This window comes from Quercus suber, unplaced genomic scaffold, assembly GCF_002906115.3.
Source record: "Quercus suber isolate HL8 unplaced genomic scaffold, Cork oak 2.0 scaffold_528, whole genome shotgun sequence".
In the NCBI taxonomy this organism is placed as follows: domain Eukaryota; kingdom Viridiplantae; phylum Streptophyta; class Magnoliopsida; order Fagales; family Fagaceae; genus Quercus; species Quercus suber.
In genome coordinates, this window is record NW_027069977.1 from 97179 (window position 1) to 116127 (window position 18949).

Consider the following 18949-nt stretch of genomic DNA (forward strand, 5'->3'; position numbering starts at 1 on the left):
TAGTACTCCTGTGTCACACCTTGGGCGTGTGATGCCAAGTTCACGTGAAGACGTCCTCAACTTATTTGATCAGAATGCTACTAAAGTGGAGGTCTTCTCAAATGAAATAGACAAACACCATTTTAATTTGAAAAATGATATATTTATAATATATTTATAATAATTTTATAACAAATTTTAAGTGACAGGTTATTATTGATTGTTATTATTAGGATAAAAAAGTAATCTTAGTATTAGTTTTAAATTTGAACAAATAATAACTAACCACTTGTGATTTATTGTAAAAATGTTGTAAAATTGTTGTAGACGTAACATCTCTCTTTTAATTTAGGTTTTGGTTTAAAATACAAATATTAGAATATTGCTACCACTAGACTATTTTAGCACACAACAACTATTATAATAAATAAAATAGTATTGCATTACATTTCCAAATTGATGTGTTCCTAATTATAGAGAGAGTTAATTTAAATATTCTATTATGAGGTGATTGTAACACATCAATCACATTTATTGCTATGTTAATTTGTAAGTTTAATATAAGAGTAATGATACAATACAAATTATTTTACAACATTTTTACAAACGGCTAACGTGACTTTAGTATTTTCCAAATAGTTATTGCAAGTAAAAATGTAATGTTAGTGATAGGCTCATATTAGAACTAATAAGAAATTGCCACATTAGCAATTTGTAAAAATATTATAAAATAATTTGTATCCGTAGCATTACTCTTAATATAATAATACTCGTAATATAATTAGTATTTGCCTTATAAATAAATAGTCATTGTTTGATATCTTTTTTCAATAAATAAAAATAGAGGATGTAACGAACAACTCATGATTATACGTAAGTTGCGTCTTTTCATTAAAAAAAATGTTGTAACTAACCAAAAATAAAATAAAATTTATGAACAATGAAAAGTTAGGGAAACATCTTTTTCCTTTATATCTTGTTTTCTTCCTTTAAAACTTTGTAATGGTTGTGGTCAACTTGTAAAGTTGTAATGTTTAGAGTTGAGAATAGTCTTCTTAAGCTTATCATGTTTTTTTCAAAGATAACTTTAGGAAAAAGGATGTTGAGGGGTCTATTATACATAGGTTTATTTTCAAATTTTGAAATAATGTATACACTTGGTAAATTATTAAAAATTATTATTAGGTATAATAGGTGAAGTCTATCCTCAACTCATGTGGGTCCTATTCATGGAATCTATCTTCTCATGAGTAATGGATGGATTCGGTCCATTACATTTAACCTTATTTTCTACTTGGTAGTTTTGAAGTTATTCATGAGATTTAAATGTTTTCTTTTTCAATAGATATGATATAAAATTATAAATATGTTTCATAATAATCATAACTTATTAACAAATTAAAAAACAAATATATTTTTGGTCGAACACAAATTAAAATATTTTATCCATTACTCGACCCATTAAATATTTACTTTAATAATTTGAAAAATACAAGCAAACTAATGTTACGTTTCTCACAATAATTTCATAATAAATTTTAGGTAATAGAATTCTAACTGGATTTAATCACTAACATTACTTTTTTGTCAACCAATAACAATTTGACACTTAAAATTTAATACATAATTGTTGTAAAAGTATCCCAGGATACTAAAAAATGACACAATTTTTAATGAGAAATAATATGTCTACAATATTTTTACAACAAATCTTAAGTGGTAGGTTATTACTGGTTGTTATTGTTGGGATAAAAGAGTAATTTTAGTGTTAGTTTCAAATTTGAATCAATAACAACTAACCACCTGTGTTTGTTATAAAAATATTGTAAAATTATTATAGACGTAACATCTCTTATTTTTAATATACTCCTGCATTTTTATATTTATGCTGAGAGTATCCTCTGCATTAAATACTTATTTATTTATTTATTTATCTGCATTTAATACTTAACAAATCCAACTTATCATGGTGTCATAATTATACGTGTCATCTCCATAAACGAAGTTGCAATAAAACATGGCTGCCAAGTGTGAACGCAATTAAAAAAGAGTAACACTGCATCAATAAATTATTATTGTGACAAATTTTTATTAATTATAATATAAATTCACTATTAACGTCACATTTATATTTATCAATAATTATATTAAAATTATTAAAATCATATAAATAATTTATAAAAATATTATAAATTAATTTGTACTTAAAGTACTACACTTTAAAAAAATGACGCAATTTTTAATATACTCCTGCGTTTTTTTATTTATGCTGATGCTGAGAGTATACTCTGCATTAAATACCTTTTTTTTTTTTTTTTTTTTGGATATCTGCATTAAATACTTAACAAATCCAACTGTTTGTTAATTTTTTGTTTTTCTGCCTGAATAGATATTAGTTTGGGTAGTTCTGCCCTTGCTGTACTGGACTAGCTAAAGTCCAAATATCTTTGTTCATTTGGTTACTGTGTTGTATTTGCTTTGTTTCTTTCAATGGAAATCTCTGAATTATACCCCCCAAAAAAAAAAAAAATTTTTGTTATTTTGTTGAATCCTTGGCATATATGGTGGTTTGTAACTTTTGTTTGTGTTAATGGGTTTTTAGAGTAGGTTGTAATGGACTAGGCTTTTGGGATAGACTTTGAGTTCCAATGCGTTGGAAACAGGCTTGTAGTTGATGTGGTTGAATATGCGTCGGCTGGCTGGATAAGTTGGTTTTACCTGAACAATTAAGTCCCGGGCGTTGTTGGGAAAGTAATGTGAAATGTTTATTGTCGTTACTTGAAGAAAACTGATTACTATATTTGCTAATCAATTTTATGGATATATATTTCTTTCAGATACATAACCTATACAAACTGATGTAACAATGAATGTGATTGGTGGATTTCAATGTATAATAAGTGAATATTTGAATTTGAATTTTTTTTTTTTTAAAGATTGGTGACACGTCTGTATGTAAAGGTCCTGTAGTATCCCTAGCATTACTTCTGATAAGAACTTAAGTTAGGTAGCAGAACCTTAAAAACTGTACCATGGATGTGGTTATGCTACCATGTCATTCTTATTTGTGGTTGATGATGGTAATCTTTCATTATCTTGGATCACTGAAGCAGAATAGTTCAAAGTTGTAACAAATTTATGGAGCTACGCTTCTTTTTTACATTTATATCTGTTTTAACTTCCACTTAAAGTTTTAAATATGCGTGTTTCTAAAGTTTGATGTTGCATTCACCACTTCTTTGGCAGGGGAGAATCAGACCATTGAGTGGGCTATGCGTTTAAGAGTTGCGTTATACATTGCAGAAGCGTTAGATTATTGTAATACCGAAGGCCGTCCGTTATACCATGACTTGAATGCATATAGAGTTCTCTTCGATGAGGTGCTGTAACAAATCTTTTTTTTTCTCAAGTTTGAAAATTGAATGTAATCTATTGTGTATTACTTTTGTGCATAATTATTTTGTAATTTTTTTACGTTACTTTGTGTTTATCATTGTGAGCATGAAGTAATCTATTCTCTTAATAAAAGGCCATTGCTTATTTTTTTTATAAAAAGGTTATCATGGTTCTGGTTGTGTTGAATTAATCTTGTTTGGAGCACCTGTGCTATTTTTGGGACCTAAAGTGGTAATGATGTGGATGGTTTTGACAGAATGGGGATCCTCGACTTTCATGTTTTGGCTTGATGAAAAATAGTAGGGATGGAAAGAGTTACAGCACAAATCTTGCATATACACCTCCCGAGTATCTAAGAAATGGTAGCCTCTCAACTACCTTCTCAGTATGTATGCGTCTTTGTATGTATTTCACTAGTCACTTGACGATAATCTCTATTATAAATGATAAGATATTGATACAAAAAATCACCTAGAAGATTTTTTATGGAACGGTTGTATGATAGATTTTTGTATATACTGAAGATTTCTGTTTGTTTTTCTTTTGTGTCAATATATGAAGTAATAAAGAAAAATATAAATGTTGAAGCACCTGTATCTGCTTGGGGTGCTGAAATAAAGAGACCAATGGCATCACCGGGAAGCCTTACAGAATCTTTTGAAAAGTGACGGAGAAAGAGTTTCCACTTAGTAATAAGATGAAATATTTAAAATTTAGAGGGGGAGTTCAAGATTATAATGCATGCTTCTAACTTGACCACAAAATAAGACATAGTTAAGCTGCACCTCTAGATAAAAGTATGAACGGTCCATAATTTATCAGAGGATTTGGTGTGGATTTATATATCGGAAGCCTGTCATAAAGGCCATATAATGGAGATCTACTTAGAGAGTTTTTAAGCTCATAACATTCAGCTCTAGATGACATGAAGGTTCACTGCATGCTGAGGTCAATAGCTGACAGTGTGCAATAGAAATACTTAGCACGAAATAATGTTTCAGTTTTTTGGTATTAAGAGGTAAAATTCTTGTTAATTTGTGAGTTTTGAGTTCTTTTATCAATGTCTGATTTTTGCTGATCTTTGTCTAGGGATATAGCTACCTTCAGAATTTTAGCACAGTACCTTGATATTTTTAACATAATGGCCATTGGTTTTTGTCTTCTGAAGTGGGTTTTTTTTTTTTTTTTTTTTTTTTTTTTTTTTTTTTTTTTGTGATTTAACAACTGCTGAACGTTTGGGAAAGATAACTTGAGCTAAGACTGTTAAATGATTACTATTTGAAACATAGAATCTAAGGAACCATAAAGTGGCAAAGGGGGTGATTATTCANCATTAAATACTTAACAAATCCAACTTATCATGGTGTCATAATTATATGTGTCATCTCCATAAACGAAGTTGCAATAAAACATGGCTGCCCAGTGCGAGCGTAATTAATGGTTTGCGTATAAGATCGGACTAAAAAAATAAATGAAGTAAGAGAAACTGTGGAAAAGAGGAACTGGGGAAAGGGCTGTCTGAACTCTCGCTTTGTTGAAGAGAACATTTTCTCGCTCAACTCGTGGTCCACACGCACCGCGTCAAAAAAGCGATCGCGCCACATGGTCTTTTGGTTTTAACGGGCTATTAGAATATTCATTTTTACTCTCTAAATAAATCAGAGTATTCATTCCTCCAATTTTTATTTTTATTTTAGAATATTCATGGAGACATGGACCATATACTATATAAATGGAATATGTGTTAAATTCGGAAGCATTTTTTTTGTGTGTGTAAATTACGGATTTAAAAATAAAAAAAATTATCTCCAATAACCAAAAAAAAAAATCAAATAAATTACCCTTAAATATTAGAGGTCTCAAAAAAAAAATTTTAGGAAGAAATATAGTTTATATTAATTCATAAAATTTTATCTCATTAAATGCACACTTTAGCTAATAGTAACTTGCAATTTTATTTACAAGAAAAAAAATGACAATTTACAGCTCTTAGTTTGTATTTGTTGTAATTTTGGTCCTATTCATATTAAAATTTTCAATTTACACCCTTATCTTTGAGTGCCCACTCAATGTGCTTATTCCCTCCATCTCTTTTAATTTTTGCCTTAAAATCACAATTTTTTTTAGAGAGTTTCGCTTTCGATGATAGTTTTTTTTATCATTAGACCAAGACATTATCAGTTTTTTGTGTAGATGAGGATTGTATCCTAGATCTTTTATTTAACTATCAGAGATTTTAAATATAACACTAATGTTGGTATGTAATTTATCATGATGCTAACATATAGGGCAAGTGGTGCCTTCATCAAACACTCAACCATGCACCATGGTACAATAATGAAATTTTTTACCATCATTTTCATTGTTTTCTATGCTCATATCATACATCAGAAAAAGAAAAAAAAATCTAAAAATTCAAAACAATAATAACAAATTGAGGAATAATATTTCCAATTAAAGACATAATTATAGTTAAATAATCCAAAAATTCCAAAATCAAACCCTGTTGGCCCAACATTCTTTGATTCTTAGAACACCACCACCAAAAAACAAGAGAGAGAGAGAGAGAGAGAGAGAGAGAGAGAGAGAGAGAGAGAGAGAGAGAGAGAGAGAGAGAGAGAGAGAGAGAGTCACTTGACGAGGTCACAAAGTTGACGTAAGATGCTGACGAGACCAATCATGGCTATGCCCCCCTAAATAGAGCTTATAAATCATACCTATTTGTCGATTTGTATAACTTTAAATTTCCCAACCTACACTTGCTCCATAGATGGTATTATTGTGCCTCATTAATGACATTTTTTTTTTTTTTAGTTGTGATGTTAATGAAAAAAAATTAAGAAAAGATGGATGGAATAGGGCATATTAGGTATGCTCTTAAAGACGGGGTTTAAAATTGACAATTTTAGAACCCAAGGGGCCAAAAAAACATTAAACACAATTTTTTTTGGGGATAATACATTAAAAACAAACTTAAAAGGAACAAAATGTATTTTTGTCTAATTACCATGATAAACATGCATAAAATTTGGCAAGATGAAAAGAAATGCCTTACTCTTATCTTTAACATCTTATCTCCAAGTTAAACATTATCTTATTCTTATTCTTTTATATAGATAACATTATCTTATTCTAAAGTCTAGACAGGTAAAAAATAAATTATTATAAAAACTTTGTACCCAATATTATATAATTTATAAGCATCATGTAATTTACTCCCCTCCTAAATTGTTGGTTGTGTTTATAAAACTAAACATTATTTATTGTCTTGTCCCTTAATTAAAAGATAGAACTTTCCAAAATCACTCTTAAACAAAGTTCTAAAAAAAATTTGTAGATTAAAGTGCTTGTGGTTGATAGAAGCATAATATAAAACTTATTAAATCAATGTTTTTCAATTTTAGAAACATGACACAATTTTAAGACACCCTAAAATAGAACACAATACTCACAATTTAGGATGTAAAAAATATTTATAAGTAACTAACTAAAGTTACACTCTTCTCAAAATTACAAAAAAAAAAAATTACACAAAATTTGATACACTTTCCCATGTCAATCATCCGAAGTTCATAATTAAAGTAGGAAACAAAAGAAATTGCCGGAAAGGAAAAAGAGGCCAAAATACCGCGAAATGTAAGCAAAAGTAAAACGAGACGTAGATGTGGGGACGAAAAGACGAAAATACCCCGTGGGAAAAAAAATTGACAGTTCAATGGACGAAGTAACAGAGAGAGAGAGAAAGAGTTTTTGTCAGTGCAGCAAAGAAAGAGAAAATACGCAAAAAAATGAGAAGAAAACGAAAGCTACACCTCTTCCTCACTCCTTATTAGATCTCTCTTTCTCTCTCTCTCTCTAACGCAAAAACACGGTTTGTTTGTGAGTCTCACACACACACACACACACAGACTCTCTCACTCTGTCGCCAAATCTTAAAAAAAAAAAAATTCAAAATCGAAATCCTCTTATCTGTTTTTTATTTTTTATCTATCTATCTATCTGTTTTTGTATGATATTTCGCTGATACCAAGCTGGAGGTTGGGGACCGAGTCAACTCGACCGAGTTATGGGCTGTTGCGAATCGTCCTTCTTCAAAGGACCTAATCATCATCATTCTGAAGACAAAAACCACTACCATCGCCACCACCACAACAACAACAACAACAACAACGATAACAGTAATAATCTTTACAGTCATTCCACTACTCCGCCGCTCAACGGCACCGACGCCGTCGTATCCGCCGCGTCCGGCGCGCCTGGCTTCTCCGAGTTCTCACTCTCCGACCTCAGAGCCGCCACCAACAACTTCAGCTCCGACTACATCGTCTCCGAGAGCGGCGAGAAAGCTCCCAATGTCGTCTACAAAGGCCGCCTCCAAAACCACAACCACCGCCGCTGGATCGCCGTCAAGAAATTCACCAAGCAAGCTTGGCCTGACCCCAAGCAGTTCGCCGTAACTCTCTTCTTTCACCATCTCTTCTTCAATTCTCACTCTCTAGGGTTTCCGATTTTGTTGATTTTTTTTTTTTTTTTTTTTTTTTTTTTTTTTTTTTGTGTAGGAGGAAGCTTGGGGAGTTGGGAAGCTGAGGCACAAGAGGCTAGCGAATTTGATAGGGTATTGTTGCGACGGCGATGAGAGACTACTTGTGGCGGAGTATATGCCCAATGATACCCTAGCTAAACATCTATTTCACTGTATGTTTTCTATTTCTGCTTTTTTTTTTTTTCAAATTACTTTCTTTCAGCTAATAATTTTGTTTTGGGTTTGTTAATTTTTTGTTTTTCTGCCTGAATAGATATTAGTTTGGGTAGTTCTGCCCTTGCTGTACTGGACTAGCTAAAGTCCAAATATCTTTGTTCATTTGGTTACTGTGTTGTATTTGCTTTGTTTCTTTCAATGGAAATCTCTGAATTATACCCCCCAAAAAAAAAAAAATTTTTGTTATTTTGTTGAATCCTTGGCATATATGGTGGTTTGTAACTTTTGTTTGTGTTAATGGGTTTTAGAGTAGGTTGTAATGGACTAGGCTTTTGGGATAGACTTTGAGTTCCAATGCGTTGGAAACAGGCTTGTAGTTGATGTGGTTGAATATGCGTCGGCTGGCTGGATAAGTTGGTTTTACCTGAACAATTAAGTCCCGGGCGTTGTTGGGAAAGTAATGTGAAATGTTTATTGTCGTTACTTGAAGAAAACTGATTACTATATTTGCTAATCAATTTTATGGATATATATTTCTTTCAGATACATAACCTATACAAACTGATGTAACAATGAATGTGATTGGTGGATTTCAATGTATAATAAGTGAATATTTGAATTTGAATTTTTTTTTTTTTAAAGATTGGTGACACGTCTGTATGTAAAGGTCCTGTAGTATCCCTAGCATTACTTCTGATAAGAACTTAAGTTAGGTAGCAGAACCTTAAAAACTGTACCATGGATGTGGTTATGCTACCATGTCATTCTTATTTGTGGTTGATGATGGTAATCTTTCATTATCTTGGATCACTGAAGCAGAATAGTTCAAAGTTGTAACAAATTTATGGAGCTACGCTTCTTTTTTACATTTATATCTGTTTTAACTTCCACTTAAAGTTTTAAATATGCGTGTTTCTAAAGTTTGATGTTGCATTCACCACTTCTTTGGCAGGGGAGAATCAGACCATTGAGTGGGCTATGCGTTTAAGAGTTGCGTTATACATTGCAGAAGCGTTAGATTATTGTAATACCGAAGGCCGTCCGTTATACCATGACTTGAATGCATATAGAGTTCTCTTCGATGAGGTGCTGTAACAAATCTTTTTTTTTCTCAAGTTTGAAAATTGAATGTAATCTATTGTGTATTACTTTTGTGCATAATTATTTTGTAATTTTTTTACGTTACTTTGTGTTTATCATGAGCATTATCTCAGAGTGGGGTCAATGGAGAATGGGGATGGAATAGCTGTTGGGTGGTTGGGACGCCCTCCTGACACTTATTTTAAGTTCATATGATGTACTATTTAGTTGTGTTATATCGAAGATTTTTGATGCTTATTGTTTTTCATGACATGGATTTATCCATTTTCTCCCCAGGTAATCTTGCATGAAAACTGTTGTTACCATGTATCACTACTTTTCAGTAATGCTTCCTGTAATAAATGTAATATGTGCATGTTGTAGGTAGGGTGACTCCGGAAAGTGTTATCTTCAGCTTTGGGACTGTCCTATTGGATCTTCTCAGTGGAAAGCACATTCCTCCAAGTCATGTAAGTAGTTTTACCATGTTGTGTAATGAATCATAGTTTTAGTGTGGTTGCTCTACCAGTTGAGCTATCCAATTGTAGGGAGTGAAGTCCATAATGGAAATAATCACAAAATAAAATATGATAGAGAAAAATGTACCCATATTAGAAAAATCCTTCTCTCTATAAGATTGAAAATTTGGAGCAATGATGCTGCATTCTTTCTTGATTGATTGGTAGATTATTTCAAACATGATGGATAACTTTCTGTTGATTTAGTGCCTGCATTTCTTGAAATCTGTGACTTGGCAATAATTTGGCATCAAATGGAATACTAGGGATAGTTTACTTTCTCTTTCACATTTTGTTGTCTTTTCCTACATGTTTTATTCCATAGGCATATATCTGGATTGCTTTTTGGGCTTCTAAATGTGTACAACCTGTTACAATATATGTTAAAGAAGGCTGATATTTGGTAATAGACCCTTTCAATCAACCTTACATCTTTCAGACCAAAATTATGATGCGTTTGAGTATTGGTTTTCTTGTGGATACACTTCAAGCTCTTGGTGGTTTGGAAGTTTTAATTGCTTTCAAATGCTAAGATTATTTTGGTTTTTAGTGGATGAGTTGGATTTGGTGCCATCATCCTGTCCCATGTTTTGTGATGATTGCTGTATATTGTTGTTTACCTGGTTTGAGATTAATGCCTAGCAGATTGTTCATGAATCTTTTTTTTTGGGAATTGTTTGAAGTTGATATTAGTGGACTTAGATGTGTTATTATGTTTCTATTTTTCTGTATGCAGGCTCTCGATATGATACGGGGCAAAAACATTCTTCTCCTCATGGATTCACATTTGGAGGGTAATTTTTCAACTGAAGAGGCAACTGTGGTTTTTGATCTTGCCTCTCGGTGCTTGCAATATGAGCCTAGAGAGCGGCCAAATACTAAAGATCTTGTTGCAACAATTGCACCACTACAAAATAAACCTGATGTAAAATATTCCATCTTTGCTATCTACTCTTTTGATGCATGCGCTTATCTTTTATCTTTATTTGTCTGTTTCATAATGTATTTAGGATTATATTTTATCGTGCAGATGATTTATCCTGTAAAATTTTCACACTGAAAGCCTATTGGCTTTTACAGCCTAGTGGCACACCCTACTCCCTCCCTCTTGTTGTGGGTTGGATACCCCCAACACCAAAAAAAGAAAAAAGAAAGAACCAAAACAAAAACAAAGACTGTTGAACCACGATCACTGCTTGTCATGCTATCCCACTGAACATCTGATATATATCTTGCCTATGAGATACAATAGTTGTTATGCCCAGCCAAATATGCATTCTGGCTATTATAATGTTCTGTTTGCTGATAGATTCTTGCTTGGAGCTTGATCTGGCTGATTCAATTGATGGTTGCTTCCTTCTCATTTTATTTCATTTTCCTTGGTTTGTATAATGTGTTTTCTAGCATTCCTGATTGTTTGTATACTGAAAGCAATTTTCAGAAATATTTACAGAAATTTTGGTTGCATTGATTGGTTTGACCATAAGATGACAGTTTTGTGAACTTGAATTCGTTATAAAGGGAAAGGTCAGTTTTGTGCATTTAATCAAATTTCAGGATGTGGGTTCTCTGCTTGCAGGTTCCATCTTATGTGATGCTGGGAATCCCAAAGCATGAGGATGCCCCTCCTACTCCACAACACCCTCTTTCTCCAATGGGTGACGCCTGTTCAAGGATGGACCTTACAGCTATCCATCAGATCTTGGTCACGACACACTACAAAGATGATGAAGGAACCAATGAGGTGATTGAATTGTACACTTGCAGGCTTGCATGTATTTTCTCTAATGTTATACTAAATCATTTCCTTGATCTATCGGTTTAGTTGTCTTTCCAAGAATGGACCCAGCAAATGAGAGATATGTTGGAGGCAAGAAAGCGTGGGGACTTGGCATTTCGTGACCGAGATTTTAAAGCTGCTATAGACTGTTATTCTCAGGTATGTTGATTGCGTATTGAAATAAAAGAACACCTTCATAAATAGAGTTTGTCTTGCACCATAATGTGTTAGGCCCACCGTGTTTCCCCCACGACAGTGTAGAACTTCATATAATAGGGAAGTGAACAGCATCAAGGATGAGTTGGATTTTCAAGATCTTAATTGATAGGGAAAACAGCATCTATCTGTGAGATTGTCATGCTATAATGTACTAGAACATCTCTCTCTCTCCAAGCAAAGAAAATTGTTTGACAAGCAGATCCAGATGTGAACTAGTCAAAAAAAAAAAAAAAAAAAAAACCACAACAAGAAAAACAAAAAACGTGGGAACCATGATTAATTTTCATTCTGTTTCCATTGTGCAGTTCATAGATGTGGGAACTATGGTTTCACCAACTGTGTATGCACGAAGAAGTCTTTGCCATCTCATGTGTGATCAACCAGATGCTGCCCTTCGAGATGCCATGCAAGCACAATGTGTCTACCCTGATTGGTCCACAGCATTTTATATGCAGGCAGTTGCTCTTGCCAAGCTCGATATGCACAAGGATGCAGCTGACATGTTGAATGAGGCTGCTGCACTTGAAGAAAAGAAGCAACGGGGTGGCAGAGGGTCTTAAGAAGTAGCCCTGTATTTATTCCTTGATAAAATTGGCACCCAATTAATTGTTGTTGTCGTCGATGGTGTTGTAACAAAACATGAGGTCTATGTATAATGGAAATTGAAAATGTGGCTTTTGTTTAAAGTGTATCATAGAGAGAGGGAGAAACTTGTTTTCTTGTGCACCAAATGTTTTGCTATTTTTTTTAATTAATGAAATAATTAATTGGTTCTTAATGTGTACATGCCTATATGAAATCTATAATACAACAAGATTTTGACTCTTGAGAGTGGAATCAAGCCACATATAACTCGGCTTTTCCATCAATGAAGAGACTCATGAATTCCTCCCCATCAACAGTTTCTTTCTCTATGAGTAGTTGAGCAAGCTTGTGAAGGATGTCAATGTGGGTTGTTATGATTTGTGTCGCCCTTGAATATGCCTTCTCTACCAGTTCCCTAACCTCTGCATCAACTACATCAGCAGTAGCCATAGAATAATCTTTCTGGGATGACATCTGCATTCATAACATACACGCCAGACACTAATTAGATCTCATGGTTATGCATAGGAAAGAAGACATTGTAAATATAGTGAATTGTGAAAGCATTGCTTTCTTAATTCCAATAACTCCCACCTGTTGACCCAAAAAAGGATTTCCACCAGGACCACCGATGGCAACTTGCCCAATTTTTTTGCTGAAACCAAATCTTTCAACCATCTGCCTCGCCACTCGTGAAACTTGCATGAAGTCATTTGACGCTCCTGTGGTCACATTCTCGTCGCCAAAAATCACCTCTTCAGCAACTCTGCAATTGTAACAAAGAAGAGAGGAAAATTTTAAAATAAAACCAATTAGTAGATCAGTAGTTTTAAATCCAGCCTATTCAAAATTAGAGAAGAATTAGAATCAGAACAGCTCTAATAGGAACCTTTATGTTCTTCAAAAACACTTGGAAAAGGCAACATATCTTATGCATTGCTGGAAATAAGTTGTTGTAACTAACCTTCCACCAAGGGCAACAGCCATCTGATTCTCCAGGTAACTTCTACTGTACAGTCCAGACTCAAGCCTCTCTTCACTTGGAGCGAAAAAGGTAAGTCCACCAGCTTGGCCACGAGGAATAATGGATATCTTGGCCACAGGATCATATTCAGGCATCAATGCACCAACTAGAGCATGCCCGGCCTCTGCAAAATTAAGAGCATGACTAAACTGTAAACACTGAAAATCAAATACAACAAACCTAGACAAATTAAGAAGTATGCTGATTCTTATTTATATACCATGATAAGCAACTAGTTTCTTCTTCTCATCTGAGACTACAGCATTTTTCTTCTCTGGGCCAGCAATGATCCTTTCCAGCGCATCAGATATCTCATCCTTGCTTATTTCCTTGAGGTCACGCCTGGCTGCAAGAATAGCCGCTTCATTCATCAGATTCTGCAAATCAGCCCCAGTAAATCCTGGGGTTCTTCTTGCTATCTTGTCAAAGTCCACATCCTTTGCGAGTGCCTTTCCTCTAGAGTGCACCTGTCATACATGCTCAGATAAGTTTCTACCAGAAAATAGCAAAAGCATGATCTCATTTATGGACTATGGCAATTGAATGAACCAGATCGTATCCATATAACAACTTATGCAAACTGTTTGGTCTTTGGCCCCAGTAATAAGTTGTTGAATTGTGGAACTAAAAACAAATACTTAAATAGCACTAAAAAGAAGAAAAAAAAGTAATGAAAAGAGCAGTAGACTGCCATACACTCTTAATAGATTTGATAAATCATGTTCTAGAACAATGAACCAACCAGCACTCTTTAACTGCATATAATTAGATATCACTTGACAAATCTAGAACATTATGAACATAACCCATGATTTATAATTGAGCAATGTTGCAGTTACTACAAATTTACCACATATATAACCATTGATGCAAACTGTTAAAACACAAAACAAAAAAGTAATTAAGAAATATATTTATTATGTTATTTACATGACACCGATCACTTTCATTGTCATGCCAGTTTGTAGGCCTTTTGTACTAAACCAGATAGAAATTTTAGCATTTTCCTATAAGATTATAACACAACAATTCACTGATCATTTAATATGTTATTGGAATCAATAATTTAGGTTTAGACATCATTCCTACTCTCAATATTAAGACCTTGGCATTTCACTAACAGCTAAAACAAGAATAACTAACCAAGCAGGGTTTTACAGAACAAACCTGAAGAATCTTAACTCTACCAGCAACATCAGGCCTATCCACAGTGACCTGCCTATCGAACCTGCCAGGCCTCAACAAAGCTGAATCAAGCACATCCGGTCTATTAGTGGCAGCCAACACAATCACACCCGAATTACCTGAAAATCCATCCATCTCAGTCAAGAGCTGATTAATAGTTTGCTCCCTCTCATCATTCCCACCTCCAAGCCCTGCCCCTCTCTGCCTCCCCACTGCATCAATCTCATCAATAAACACAATGCAGGGTGCTTTCGACTTCGCCTTCTCGAACAAGTCCCTCACTCTCGAGGCCCCAACTCCCACAAACAATTCCACAAACTCCGAAGCAGCACAAGAGAAAAACGGCACGCCGGCTTCTCCGGCCACTGCTCTAGCCAATAGGGTCTTCCCTGTACCGGGAGGTCCAACTAGCAAACACCCTTTTGGTATTTTAGCTCCTAGAGCTGTGTACTTATCTGGGTTTTTCAAGAAATCAACAACTTCTTGCAATTCCAGCTTAGCTTGGTCAGCACCGGCAACATCGGAGAATGTAACACCGGTTTCTGGGACTTCTTGGAACTTTGATTTGGATCTTCCAAAGTCCATTGGGCCACCGAGCCCACCAGGTCCGCCGGGCCCACCTTGAGCTCTGCGGAAGAGAAGGAAAAGTCCAGCAAAAGCAAGAACTGGGAATATAAGATTACCGATGAAACTGAACAACCCGTTGCCAGAGTCACCCTCTGAGACCGAAATATCGACGCCGTTCATTGCTAAAATGTCGATAAGGTCCGGGTCGTTGGGGACAATCACGGAGGCTCGGCGGCCATCGATGGCGGTGAGCTGAAGGGCAGAACCGTCTTTGCTGAATCTGACTCTTTCCACTTTCCCTTTCTTCACTGCATTCAAAAACTCGCTGTATCTCCATTGACTACCATCAGGGATGTCAGAAGTGTTCTGGGTTTGAGGCTTTGGGGCTGTGAGAAGAAGGTTTTGTGAGAAAGGTGAGGGATTTGTGAGACTGGGTTTGGTGGGTTGGGCTTCAATTACAGGTGGGGGTTGAGGTGGTGTGGGATTGTCTAGAGCTAGAGCTTGTGGTTGTGGAGTGAGAGTGGAGAAGATAAGAGCAGCTAAGGTAGCTTTGGATGGTAGAGATTTTAAGGGTTGTGAAGAATTGGGTTTTTTGTTGAGAATATTTTGAGTAATTAGATACTTTCTTTTGGAGATGGGATGGAATGGAAGTGGTGATTTGGTGATGGTTTTTGGGGTTGGAGGAGAGACCAAGATTTTAGTCCCTAAGAAGTGTGAAGAAAGCAAAGGATTGGTGACGGTGGAAGCCATGGAGTTTGATGAGGTTTTGTTATGTGGTATGGCTCTTCTCCTCTATCTTATATAACTACTAAAAACATAGAGTTGAGCTTGGCTTGACTGCTTGAGTCACCCAATCCTAGAACGTTGGATTTTTTGCTTATGTGAGAAGGTTAAAAAATAAAAATAAAAATAAAATTAGAGGGGAATTATGGTTTGTGTCTTTGTGAGTGTGAATGTGGACACTATGCCAAGTTGTAAAAATATCTGGGCAAAAGAAAAAGGAAAAACTTTTTTCTAACTTTTACGCAGAGAAGCGATGTGGCAAAATCTGATTTGGTAATTGACTTGAAACACAATGGAGGATGTATAGGGGAGAAACTTGCTTAAACCCATGCCATACAATTGGATGACGTTCGTGTCGCATCCACGTGGCCTGTATAAGATCCAGTTATTTCCTGAATGATTTTTACTTGTTTGTTTGTTTGTTCTGCTTTTGGGTTTATAAGTCGTATACGGTTTTCTTTTTCTTTTGTTTTAGTGATGTGGATAGTTAGGTGTTGCACAAAGAAAGATCATATTATGCGATGGGAGAAAGGCAACAACGGTTAACGTAGTATGATTTGATGATGTGGCAATTCGATTCGATTCCACCAAGTCAAGAGAAACTCAGCATGACGTGTTCAGCTAAGTTGTTCCTCCTCGTAGGAAAAAGGATAAAAATTTACCAATCTCTCTAATGGAAATATAATTTTTTTAATACAAGATAGAACTCTAATTTAATCTAAGTGTATATGTGTGTGAAAGTTTCATTCTGGAGACTTGAACCCCCCGACCTTTACCCCCCACACCTCATATTCATAAGCACTTATACTTGTAGAGTGACTATCGTATGAAAATATTTTTGAATTCGATTTATTACTACCAAGATCTTTAAATCCTAAATATATCTTTAGAGGTTGTTCCTTGAGCCAAAGGAAAACATTACTGTTTAAATTTCAAATTCAAGTTACGATGACGAAGCAATCCACCCCTTTTAGTTTTAGGTGCATAAAAGGGAAACAAAATTGCATGAAAGTTATAAACATATTGTCATTACTAAAAATTTCCTTAGAAAAATTTTCATCTTTAAAGAGTTTTTCCTAACTTGGACATCAAAAAGTCTCTCGTTAACTCATTTATAGTGATTTTCCAATTTCCTTTCCCCTATTTTATAGGTGTTTGTGGGCTAAAATAATAATAATTAACTGCATTATCAGTTGGCCTCGTTTTTGGGAAATGAATGTCATATCTTCTCTAGAAAAAAAAAAAGAATTGTTTGTTCGTGATTAGATCCATGGATACTGGATTGAATAGAAGTGACATCAACAATACAAAGAAGCAGACAGGGCCTTCAAAGTAGGATGACCCTTTCTGTGTAATAGCCCTTAAGCAATAGATACAGGAGCTCGTCATAGTTTGCACCAGATACTATAGTAGAATAGGCAATGTATGCATCATGTCTTGTCCCAAGGCATGCAAGACCACTAGCCTTTGCGATAATATATGTCGCCCATGAGGCAGAGAGTGAAATGAAAGGGAAGGCCAATCATGAGAAGCCAAACGACGTACAAGGGATAGGACATGGGAACAAAGAGTTAATTATGTATCAACAGTTTTGGGCATCCCATGGGGTGACAAAGGCAGAGACAAACTTGTTGATGACTCAAGAGAAAGGAGAAAACAAAGGGGGAAAAAATGAATTATTAGGAAAGGAAAAAAGAAGACAAAAGAAAGAGAGGAAAGGGATGGTGCAAGTGTTTTGGGATTTTGGTTTATTAGATTTGAGAATTCAAAAGATAATTGTCTCTTAGAACAAAGAGAGAAAATATCAAAAAAGGGATTTTAATTCTCATATTGTATTTTAAAAAAATGTTTTTTTAATGGCAATGCAGGGTGCTTGTAGCAGTACAATGCAGTTAATTAATTCAGGGTGGAAAAATTGATAACTATTTAACTACAGGTGGCAAAGTAAAATCCCCTTAAACTTTAGGTGGATAATGCGTAATTGTTGCTAGTTTTTTAGTATTATTTATTTTATTGTTCAAATTTTAATTTTTCTTATTCAAATATTTTCTATGATTTTTTTTAATGATCAACATGGGTATAGATATAATGCCAAATCTATATCTATATCTATCTATATATTACTAAAAGCTGAAGCGTAGCATTTATTGTTGCTACGCTCCAGTTGAGCCACATAAGCGTCCACCTCATTATTATATTCTTTTTAATTTTCTTATAATTGTTTTTAACATTTACTTTTTATTTTATTTTAATATTTACACTTTTTCCAACCTTTCTCCATCCTTATATTTTCATCTCCCTACTACCCTCTACATAAATATTATTCTTCTTCTTTTCATCTCTCCACTACCCTCTACATAACTATTATTCTTCTTCTTTTTCTTCATCTTCCTTTATTTTGTCTCTTCTTATTTACATTGTCTTACTATAAATTGGTAACTATCTATTCCATTCTATGCATGATTTTCTTTCATAAAAAAGGTTCTCTCTCTCTCTCTCTCTCTCTCTCTCTCTCAATTTTTCTATGAATTTTTTATATTCTTCTATTTATGCCAAATTACTAATCTTTGGGAATCCTTTCTTTTCTTTTTTTCTTCTTTGTTTTTCTACACTAGAATCATTATGCTCATTTCTCACTTAATTTAATTGGGTAGTTTGCAGGAATTCAAAAAAAGGTTCTCTCTCTCTTTCTCTCTCAATTTTCGATGAATTTTTTTATACATTCTTTTATTTATGCCAAATTACTAATCTTTGGGAATTATTATTATTTTTTCTCCACACTATAATCATTATGCTCATTTTCTCACTTAATTTATTCGGGTAGTTTGTAGGAATTCAAGTAAAGCTAGACAATAAGGAATTTTACGGCATTGGAGAACGCCTAAATATATACTAGCCAAAAATTGAAAGTCAGCAAATTAGTGGAGCTATGATTAAGCTTCAAACGGGATTGATGGTATTGCCAATGTTCTTTAATTAGCATCCTTATTTCTATTTCTCTATATATGTTTCCTAGAATTAGTATTAGTCTCATTTTTATTTTCTCTATTATATTCTAGGTAAAACAAGAGTTCTTTAAAACTCCACATTGGTTAATGCCATTTAGATTTGTTTTTTAAATTGTTTTTTTTTTT

The 18949-nt window shown here is 34.2% G+C and overlaps 2 protein-coding genes across 2 annotated transcripts; one reads left to right on the top strand and one right to left on the bottom strand.

Annotated features, from left to right (window-relative positions):
• The first annotated feature begins 7124 nt into the window (after positions 1 to 7124).
• On the top strand, positions 7125 to 12449 carry LOC111999979 (serine/threonine-protein kinase BSK1). The gene is made up of 9 exons (XM_065763835.1): positions 7125 to 7828; positions 7935 to 8070; positions 9027 to 9165; positions 9399 to 9451; positions 9539 to 9624; positions 10409 to 10597; positions 11252 to 11416; positions 11498 to 11611; positions 11977 to 12449. The coding sequence occupies exons 1-9, from the start codon at positions 7442 to 7444 to the stop codon at positions 12229 to 12231; spliced, it is 1524 nt and encodes a 507-aa protein (XP_065619907.1). The 5' UTR covers positions 7125 to 7441; the 3' UTR covers positions 12232 to 12449.
• On the bottom strand, positions 12366 to 15879 carry LOC111999978 (ATP-dependent zinc metalloprotease FTSH, chloroplastic). The gene is made up of 5 exons (XM_024032082.2): positions 14448 to 15879; positions 13501 to 13747; positions 13221 to 13404; positions 12851 to 13022; positions 12366 to 12730 (listed from the first exon to the last, which is right to left on the bottom strand). The coding sequence occupies exons 1-5, from the start codon at positions 15780 to 15782 to the stop codon at positions 12509 to 12511; spliced, it is 2160 nt and encodes a 719-aa protein (XP_023887850.1). The 5' UTR covers positions 15783 to 15879; the 3' UTR covers positions 12366 to 12508.
• Between the last annotated feature and the right edge of the window lie 3070 nt (positions 15880 to 18949).

Bases quoted from the DNA above. Each gene is read 5' to 3' on its own strand.
- LOC111999979 (XM_065763835.1), top strand. From the start codon at position 7,442: ATGGGCTGTTGCGAATCGTCCTTCTTCAAAGGACCTAATCATCATCAT. The intron at 9,166-9,398 runs GTAACAAATCTT...GTTATATCGAAG, and splicing joins GTTCTCTTCGATGAGGTGCT to ATTTTTGATGCTTATTGTTT. The intron at 11,417-11,497 runs GTGATTGAATTG...CTATCGGTTTAG, and splicing joins ATGATGAAGGAACCAATGAG to TTGTCTTTCCAAGAATGGAC.
- LOC111999978 (XM_024032082.2), bottom strand. From the start codon at position 15,782: ATGGCTTCCACCGTCACCAATCCTTTGCTTTCTTCACACTTCTTAGGG. The intron at 13,405-13,500 runs GTATATAAATAA...TTAATTTTGCAG, and splicing joins GAAACTAGTTGCTTATCATG to AGGCCGGGCATGCTCTAGTT. The intron at 13,023-13,220 runs GTTAGTTACAAC...TTACAATTGCAG, and splicing joins GCTGTTGCCCTTGGTGGAAG to AGTTGCTGAAGAGGTGATTT.